This window comes from Solenopsis invicta, chromosome 8, assembly GCF_016802725.1.
Source record: "Solenopsis invicta isolate M01_SB chromosome 8, UNIL_Sinv_3.0, whole genome shotgun sequence".
NCBI classification, from domain to species: domain Eukaryota; kingdom Metazoa; phylum Arthropoda; class Insecta; order Hymenoptera; family Formicidae; genus Solenopsis; species Solenopsis invicta.
The window spans coordinates 23,006,907-23,017,640 of NC_052671.1; the positions used below are offsets into that span (position 1 = coordinate 23,006,907).

Below are 10,734 nucleotides of genomic sequence, written 5' to 3' on the forward strand. Positions count from 1 at the left end.
CCGAATTTGCCTATTCGATGATGGGGCACCGTTAGCTTTACAATATCAGGCGAGATCGCCTCCTAGTTTTCGGTATGCGAACGAGGAATTTGAGCAAACACGCAAATACGAGTTGTTGTTGAAACCGTATCTTAAGCTGAGATACAATGCCACGAACGAAAGTCGTGGCCAAATATGAAATTTATAGAATGCGAGAAACTGAAGGGACGAACGTTCGCGTGATATTAAATAGAATTATCGGATATATTTCTTACGATCTTTAACAATTATATTAAATTAATCAATTTAATATAAATAGTGATATTACTAATTCTTATTCGACATGCTGTGTTACGACTAAAAATTAATTCGGCACACATTCTGGTTGAATTCGGAGAAGTATATAAAATCACACAAATAAATATAAGCACTAAGATCTAGCTGCGACCGAAGAAGGCTTTCTTACTATCAAAAATTTTATTATTTGCAACCCTGGACAGTTAGAGAAGAGCGGCTATGCGATAGGCACTTTCTTGGATATAAAGACGTTTAACAATACTCCACATAAGGTGATGTGTGAAGAAGCATTGCGCAGGGGCGTACCGGAGAAATTCGTTGAATTGATTTTTAAAATTAAACTTGAAACGTTCAAACAAAGATCCTGTGAATGATAATGTTCCAAATAAGTGTCACACATTGGAAAGGTGGGCCTCTCGAAACTCAATCGTTACACAAAATAAATTTGATAAAGCTGTATTACTGTTTATTATCGAAAACATTCAACCCTTTTCCATTATAGATAGTTTAGCATTCATTAATTTGCTAAGAATTGAAGTTTCTTCACATATTCGTATAATGTGCAGGAAAACATAAAAAAAAAACTTTGCTAAACATATCTTATAATAAAGACTGCCCTAGAAAAAAAATAACGAAAATAGAAATAGTTGGGACAACGGCAGATTTGTGGAGCAAGGCAAAAAAGTATATATAATTATTATATATAATTTATTAATTTATATTGCAATTATATAACTTTGTTAACATTTTGCTTTTTTCAAAATGTACATACATACAATTTTTTAAATGTCTGTTACGTCTGGCAGATAAAATTTTTTTTATTTTTCCTCGCCATCCGTATTAAATCATTTAATAAAAACAAATCAAACATCCTTCGACCAATTAAATAAATCCCACATCAAAATCATAATTTGCTATCATTCGATCTGAATAAATCTCATACGGATCTTACATGCGCAACCACTTGGCAACATCGTGGCGCCGTCCCCTCGATGCGCAGCGTCTATAAGAGCTGCACGAACATTGCGCGCGCCGACCTCTCGACTCGCGACTCCCTCTAGCACCACGAGGCTCCGCACATCAAAATTCCACCTATTTTTTCAATTTAATTAAAAATATTAGGAACGGTAAATTGATAATTATTAAAGCGTAATTCTTTTGCGGATAAGTGTTGCTACCGCACCATGCAACTCAAATTAAAATAACTTTAAAATTGCAACCAATAAAAATGCTAAAAGATTTTGGATAAATATAAAAATTAATTTTATGTAAATAACAATAAAACTTTAACTTTTTAAACATAAAACAATAGCGTGTATATGGCGCTACTGCCCTGTACGGGAAGGTACCGATAGCGCACAGTACTATTACACACAGCCAATCACAGCAGCTGGTGCCTAGTGATATTCTTCTGTTCAAGCGCTATGAGTGGTTGTAAGTGGCTTGTGTGCAATAGTACTGTGCGCTATCGGTACCTTCCCAAATTTAATTTCCTGCAGTAGCAAAAATAAAATATTAAATTCTAACATTAACGCTTCAATACATGGTCCTCCACCATGTACGCCCAAATTAAGATCCTTTAAGAAACATAATTTATATTAATTTTCTGAGTATAGGAATTTGTATCGAGGTGTAGTACGCGGTAGCCCCCGCAAGTCGACCCCTGGGAAAGTCTACAAGCACCTCGCGCGAACTGTAGACGCAAGTCGCGCGGTCGCAGAATTGTGCGGATTTCTAAGGGCTGCGCGTTTAGAAAAACTATTGCTCCGATTTTTCCGCAAACCTGCGAAAACATCCCGCAACATCTCTTGCCCATATCCTTACCTATATAAGAAGCGAAATTGGAGCTCTAAAACTCAGATGAGTTTTGCTGATTAAGCAAGATTTGCCTGAAATAAACCCACCCGTTGGTGAGATTGTACTTGGTGGTCTGTATTATGGCGGTCACCACAATACAAACCACCAGGTACTATCTCACCGACGGGTGGGTTTATTTCAGGCAAAGACATTGGTCTTCGGGGGTGGCCCCGGTCAAATTGCCTTTTCCTTTTCTACCATCCTTTCTCCCTCCCTCCAATTGGAGACTCGGAGGGTTGAACCACACCAAACATTAGCTAGAGTGTGGCCTCACTCGTTTCTCTATCTCTCCCTCCCATCCTGGCGATGAGGAAGATTCACAAACGCCACTCTTCGACGTCTTCTTTTTCTCTCCTTCTTCCGTGACGCTAAGGAAGATTCGCAAACGCGACTTCTTGACGTCTCCTTTCTCTCTCATTTCGCAGTCCCGTCGAGGTAGATTCGCAAGCGCGACTCTTTGACGTCTTCTTTCTCTCTCCCTTTTCCGTGGTGCTGAGGAAGATTCGCAAACGCGACTCTTCGACGCACTCGCTTTCGTTAACCAATAACTCTCAACCTTCCTCAATATAATCTTCACCCTTAAAAAGGCATTCGGACGGACCCCGCCTCCGACCCAGCGGATTTATTTTTCTCTATTAAATAAAAATTAAATTTCGCTTTATTGTCAACATATTTTCTTTACTGTTTTATTAATAATAAGTAACTTGCTAAATTTACAGATCTCTTGCGCAATAAAAAAAAGGGGGGCTTCTATCTCCATTTTTTATCATTTAACTTTTCCTTGGAAAGACCAGTAAGTCATTTCACATTCATATTTTCCATTTTTGTGGTAAATCTCACAACTGATCATGTATTATTTAAGGAAAACATGAGACGAAAGAAGGCACATTATACCTACGCAGGGAGACGTCGTCGATTTTTTTGAAAATTGATCCGCAAATATCACACCGGAGGTGAATTCAATTCCTCGGCGTTTTCGCCCCCGCGACTTAGCCCTCTACCTTTACCGATAGTAGAACGGGCTTTAGAAACGAAACTTCTATCTATGCCGGGCCTAAATAACGACCAGCAACCAGATAAGGTCGTAGAAACTCCGGCGGTCCCTCAGCACGAATCTCCATCAATTCCGCGACTTAAAATAGCTCGGACCCCGCAAGACAGGACACCGCGACTCGCGAGGCGCAAACCCTGAAAAGCGATATCAACCTTCGTCCCTAAGCGTGTCCCGACGCGACTCCTGTCCCCAACGGTTACTACTCAGAAACCCTTCGCCATCAACAACGGATCCCCTTCAGCAGTTCTCCGCAAGCAACCTATAATTCTAGAGAATGTAAAAACGAAATTTAAAGTATGCTCCCTCAGAAGGTCATTTTCCTCAAAAATAATTAAAGCTCTTTAAGTCTCACCTCTGGTTATTCAGTTATGACACAATTATTTTCTTTTACCTTTCATTGCGCAATCGTCATCAAGAGACGCGATAGCGGCTCGCGTCATGTATATTTTTTCGTCCTTCCATATAAAAGACGCTACCACGTATCATTTACAGGAAGGAACACAATTTTTTACAAATAAATGGTTGTTTTTCTTAAACAAATTAATTTTATTAAAAAATGAATATAGTGGGGACAAATATCGATTTTTCTGAGTACAATGACACAAGACTGATGTCCGTAAGTGCATTCAATGCTGAAATATGAATTATGCATGTATTTTTCAGCCCGATTTATGCCATAAAAAAAATTCAGATACGTCGTCGTCGTTGTCGTCGTCGTCGTCGTCGTCGTCGTCGTCGTCGTCTCCATCTTCGCAACATTTCAGATTTGTCCCCCTTGGTCCAAGTATACACAACACGAATGGGGAACTGTACGGGGATGAATCCAACGGGGGTAAATAGTATTCTTGGAATACTTTAACATTTATCTTTGGTATCAACTCTCTATCACCATCTTATAAAGTTATTTGATGATATCTTTGAAAAATTTCAGATTTGTCTCCTTTGGCGGTAATTTTGAAAAAATATACAAATATATATATATGAAATATTTCAGACTTTGTCTTTTTCCTTCTGTTTTTCATTCTCTCCTTTGCTTACTCTCGTTCTCCGACTCTCTCCCCCGCTCTCTACCGCTCTCCCTTGCTCTCTCCCGTTCTCTCATGATCTCTCTCTCGCTCTCTATTGCTCTTTCTCGCCCTCTCTCGCTGTCTCTCTCTCTCTCTCTCTCTCTCTCTCTCTCTCTCTCTCTCTTTCTCTCTCTATCTACCTCTCTCCCTCGTATTTTCTCGCTCTTTACTGCTTTCTCTCGCTTTTTTTCGATTTTTACCGCTCTCCCTCGCTCTCTACCACTCTTCTTTGCTCTCTATCGCTCTTCTTCGCTCTCTAACGCTTTTCCTCGCCTTCTCTCGCTCTTCCTTGCTCTTTATCAAACTCATTCGCTTTCTCTCTTTCTCTCTCTTTGTGTCTAGATATTTATTTTTGTGATTAAAACATATAATTTCTTTTGTGTCTATATAACCTTACTATGTCTATGATATATATTGTTACTGTTCCAACATACTTAGCAAAAATTCGTGAAATTCGCGTAAAAGACATTAAAAATGTAAAAGAAAGTGCTAAGTATATTTTTTTCGTTATGCTAAAACACCAATGGATAAAGTTATCCGCTTAAAAGAAAACATTAATTATGTAAAAAAAGAGCCAAGTATATTTTTTTGTAATATATTATTAATGTATCAAAATATTTAGCAAAAATTTGTGAAATCCGCCTACAAAAACCTTAAAAATGTAAAAAAAAAAGCGCCAAGTATATTTTTTTGTAATATAAAACCAAACCAAAACTACAATGAATAAAAGCAAATATAGTATCATCAAAAAGAAGTGAAATCAAAAATATTGCAAGATATTATTACCAATGAGGTAGGAGTCTTATGACCACGTTGCAATTGACCAGCCACTTACAATGTTAAACAATGGAAAAACTCTAGGTACCAGACGCTCAAATGACTGTGATCAATCGCAACGTGGTCAAACGGATCACTCCCGTACTGATGAGCAGTAAATTATGTGACAAATAAAATCAAAGATGGGCAAAATCTCTAGCAGCAGCGTACTTGGCGGACCCGTTTTTTTACTTATATAATTTTTAGAGCACGCAGTCCTTCTATTGTTTATACTATTACTTAAATCATTGACGAATCTCAAAATATTCTATTCACCTATTTATAAGTTTCCATAATACTTCAATAATAATTACTTAGAAAATAGTAAGTACTTTTTCATTATTTTTTGTAATGCCACAATAAATAACGAGATTTAAAAATTACATTATTTGATGGTTAGTATTAAATTTAATAATAAATACTGTACAAATTCTGTTATGTATGTGTGTACATCAGCTTAATACGCGCGCTCAAGATCTACACTTCTAGTAGCGCGCACGCCTAAAGCTCCGCGAATAGGCTCGTGACACGCGTGCGACGATCGCGAATCGAGCAGGATTAGGGAGATGTCGCGAGGAGCGTGCTTGACAGGGAGAAGACGGAAGTCCACATTGATTCGAGATCCTTCGTACACACACACACTCGCTGTAACGGTTGTCGGACATTTTCCTAAATATAGTGCTGTTTAATTATTCTGCGCCTTCTGAGTTTTTCTTTATGGCGATTTCCTTAAATACACAACAATTGGCGACGAGGATGGGATCGCCATAATTCGTTCTGCTAAAGACATATTCTCTCCGCGGCGAAGCCGGCTAACCTGTGCGTGATCGCCACGTGCTGAGAATACAAAGGCTCGTGGTACGATTCGTGATACAAGGATCATGGCGCAACCGACAATACCAGGATCTCTCGCCATCGAAGCTTTCGACCCGGCGAATACTACATGGAGGAGATGGCTACAGCGTCTTCAAGGAGCCTTTCTGATTTTTGGAATCAAAGAACAGGCTCGGGTCCCGTACTTGTTACATTACGTGGGGCCCACGGCTTTTGATATGCTGAGTGATCGACTGGATCCGGTCGATCCTTTCACTGGCCAATACAACGACTTAGTTCAAATATTACAAGATTATTACGCGCCGGCACCGCTTGAGATTGCTGAGAATTATTCATTTCATCAGCGGAAACAAGGAGGGTGAGTCCGTACAACAATACGTTGCTGCACTAAGGAAACTCAGTATACATTGCAAGTTCGGCAATTACCTCAACACCGCCTTGCGGAACCAACTGGTTTTCGGGCTGCGAAATAAAAAGGCTCAAAGTCGATTGCTGGAAAAGAGTGATTTGGACTTCGAGGAGGCCGTTAGAATCGCAGTTACAATGGAACTCTCCGACAAGAGCTCTGCGCAGATGAAGGATACTAATACAGAGGCTGCCAGCGTGGACTACCTCAAGGCAGGCAAGAAACCTTCGAGGAAAAATGCAGGTGATAAAAGGCCGATGCAGATGGCCACGAAAGACGATAATTACATCCGTAATAATAATAATAAGTTTTCTAACCAGTACAAAAACTCTAACATAAAATGTTACAGGTGCGGTAAGGGCCATTTGGCAAATAAATGTAATATTGATAGAAGTGTACGTTGTCACAACTGTGGGAAACTGGGGCACTTGCGTGCGGTCTGCTTCAGAGCTACGTCCTTCACTAATAATTTGGAAGAAATGCTCAGTTTAGAGCATGTGAACTACCGTGACAAATTCCTGTTATCATTGGAAATTGAAGGAAAGAAAGTCAAGTTCGAGTTGGATAGTGGAGCGGCGGTTACAGTCATGTGTGAGTCTGAAGCGATCAAACTTTTCCCAACAGCGACCATTCATCATACAGACTTGAGATTAATTTCGTTTTGCGGCCGCGCACTTAGATGTAAGGGTTATATTACAGTTCGCGTTAAGTACAATTCTACAATGAAAAATTTAAACATTTACTTAATTAACGGAGTTAGAATGCCCCTGTTAGGGCGAGAGTGGATTAGGCAACTCAATGTTTATGATTCATTAATCTGTAATGCACGGGTAAATAATGTAACAATAAATTCACAAAGCAAATTACAAGAAATATTAGATAGATATCGGAACATTCGTTCTCCAGAATTCGCTTCAATTAAAAATACGCAAGTACATTTAAAATTAAAGAAAGATACGTCTCCGGTTTTCATGCGAGCTCGATCGGTGCCTTTCAAATTACAATTGTTAGTTAATAAGGAGCTTGATATACTAGAAAAAGCCGGCGTTATCGAAAAAGTAGAGTCGTCAAAATGGGCTACACCCATTGTTCCAATTTTAAAGAAGGACGGAAGAATACGTATTTGCGGCGATTATAAAGCCACGCTTAATCCGCATCTGATTGTCGACGAGTACCCTTTTCCTACAGTAGACGAGTTGTTCTTGAAGCTTGCAAACGGAGAAAAGTTTTCCAAAATTGACCTAAAACAAGCTTACCTACAGTTAGAGATAGCACCCGAGGATCGGGAGTTGCTAACTATCAGTACATGCAAGGGACTCTATAAAGTAAATCGTATGATGTATGGAATTGCCCCGGGGCCTACTATATGGCAACGCGAAATCGAAAAAATTTTGCAAGGAATACCGGGGGTTGCGATTTTCTTTGATGATATCGTTATTACAGGTAGTACAGATACAGAACATTTAACACGACTCGAGGAATTACTAAGTAGATTACATAAATTCAATGTTCGTATAAATCTAGATAAGTCCAAGTTCTTTATAGATAAAATCGATTATTGCGGATACGTGGTTGACAGTGTTGGCATACATAAAGATAATCGAAAAATAGAAGCTATACAGAAAATGCCTCGGCCTAAAAATGTGTCGGAAATCAGAGCTTTTACAGGCATGATCAACTACTACGGTAGATTTATTCAGAATCTAAGTTCTATTTTACATCCATTAAACAAGCTGCTGCAAAAAGGAGTACCCTTCGTATGGTCTCGTGATTGTGAGACTGCTTTTAATAAGGCTAAAGCGGCTTTTACTAGCAATCAAGTTCTGGTTCATTTTAACCCAAAGTTACCTTTGGTATTAGCGACCGATGCAAGTTCGTACGGAGTCGGAGCGGTGCTGTCGCACCAATATCTTGACGGATCCGAAAGGGTCATTCAATTTGCTTCACAAACATTTTCAAGTGTTCAGTCAAAGTACTCGCAGATAGACAAAGAGGCGTTTGCAATCATTTTTGGTGTAAAAAAATTTGTTCAATTTCTATACGGAAATAACTTCACGCTAATAACGGATCATAGACCGTTGGTACAAATCTTCTCGCCCTCTTAGAGTTTGCCTATATACTCAGCAATGCGCATGCAGCATTATGCTATATTTCTACAAGGATTTAATTATAAAATCGAGTATAGGAAATCTGAGAAACATGCTAATGCGGATTGTTTATCCAGACTCCCTGTGGATGCGCCACAAACCATAGCAGACGTGATAGATGCTTATCAATTAGAAATAATTGAAACCTTACCGGTAACTGCGAGTAAACTTGCTTATGAAACCCAAAAAGACAAAGACGTAAGCGAATTACTAGAAGCATTACAGACTGGTAAAATCATACATAAAACAAAGCGTTTTAATATTGAGCAAAATGAATTCGGTCTAGTGAATAATGTAATTATGCGAGGTTCACGCGTTTATGTTCCCAAAATACTACGAGCGGAAATATTAAAAGAATTGCATTCAGGACACTTTGGGATTGTCAAAATGAAAAATTTGGCTCGAAGCCATTGTTGGTGGCCAGCCATTGACAATGATATAGAGAAATTAGTACGTAATTGCGCAAACTGCAATAGTCACAAAAACAATCCTCCAAAAGTGGAAGTACATTTATGGGAAGCGCCATCAGCGCCAATGCAACGCGTACATATCGATTTTGCGGGGCCATTCTTGGGAAAAATGTTCTTGCTTATGATTGATGCATTCTCGAAATGGCCCGAAGTACATATTGTAAGAGATATCACAGCAAAAACTACAATTACAAAATGCCGGGAAATCTTTGCTGCATACGGGATACCACAAATGGTAGTAACTGATAATGGTAGAAGCTCCACTTCTGCGGAATTTCAACAATTTTTACACATGAATGGTATTAAGCATAAACGTACTTCACCTTTCAATCCCGCAACAAACGGTCAGGTAGAACGTTTTGTCCAAACATGTAAACAAGCGCTAAAACGAATGAATTGCGATACTACAAATGTTAATTTTGCACTAAGTAAATTACTATTACAGTATAGGGCAATGCCACATGCGATAACTAACAAAACTCCTGCGGAGATGTTTCTCAATCGGAAAATATCCACTAGATTAGATTTAATGATACCAGTACATAATAACTCAAAACTATATGATAACACTACAGAAAATGTGAAAACATTCTCGTGCGGGGAGAGAGTTGCGTGTCGTAACTATTCCGGGAGCGTAAAATGGAAGTTCGGCATAATATCGGCAAGAAAAGGAAAACTACACTATTCAATTCGGCTGGATGATGGTCGCTCTTGGGAAAGACACGCTAATCAAATGCGTAAAATAGGCGAAAATACTCCAACGAGTTGTACGGAGAACGATCACTATTACTGGGACATTGAAGAGTCTCGGGAACCGGAATGCCCGAGCGTTTCCCAATCATCAAATACGGAGAATCATCCGGACGCGCCTCAAAATGCTGCGCCAGTTTCCCCACAGAGTAATATAGGCGTAGATGCGAGATCTGAAGTGGAAGCTCAGCGGCGTTCGGTTAGATATAAGAAGCGTCCAGATTTCTTTTCCGAATGTACAGCAAAATACAACAAGTAGGAATTTTCTTTACGAGAGAAGGTGTTATGTATGTGTGTACATCAGTTTAATACGCGCGCTCAAGATCTACACTTCTAGTAGCGCGCACGCCTAAAGCTCCGCGAATAGGCTCGCGACACGCGTGCGACGATCGCGAATCGAGCAGGATTAGGGAGATGTCGCGAGGAGCGTGCTTGACAGGGAGAAGACGGAAGTCCACATTGATTCGAGATCCTTCGTACACACACACACTCGCTGTAACGGTTGTCGGACATTTTCCTAAATATAGTGCTGTTTAATTATTCTGCGCCTTCTGAGTTTTTCTTTATGGCGATTTCCTTAAATACACAACAAATTCAAATAAGCTATTCGATACATTCGACAAGCTTGTCTTTATATTAATCTTACCTAACAATTTTTCTAATTCTTTATTTTTTAGCATACTGTATTTTGTAATATTATTTTTATCGGAATTTGGATTAATTTTGTTAAATATTAATGTCATTATTCAGAGTATATTCCAACCAATGCCAGTATTGAAAATTGATTTAATCATTATTTAAAAAATCTTGTAAATAATGATTAAAGTGTACGTTATATTTTTTGTTGATTGTGTGTGTGTGTGTGTGTGTGCGTGCGTGCGTGCGTGCGTGCGTGCGTGCGTGCGTGCGTGCGTGCGTGCGTGCGTGCGTGCGTGCGTGCGTGCATGTGCGTGTGCGTGTGTGTATGTAAAAGATAACTTTAACGGTATTAGTTATATAAAAAAGTCGGGCGCGCCAAGTACGCTGCTGCTAGAGATTTTGCCCATCTTTGATTTTG

General features: G+C 39.3%; 1 protein-coding gene across 1 annotated transcript; it reads left to right on the plus strand.

The window, feature by feature from the left end:
• Positions 1–8,436: 8,436 nt before the first annotated feature.
• LOC105203542 (uncharacterized protein K02A2.6-like) lies at positions 8,437–9,936 on the plus strand. Its single transcript, XM_011172347.2, has one exon. It carries the CDS (start codon positions 8,437–8,439, stop codon positions 9,934–9,936), a length of 1,500 nt encoding a protein of 499 aa, XP_011170649.2.
• The last annotated feature ends 798 nt before the right edge of the window (positions 9,937–10,734 follow it).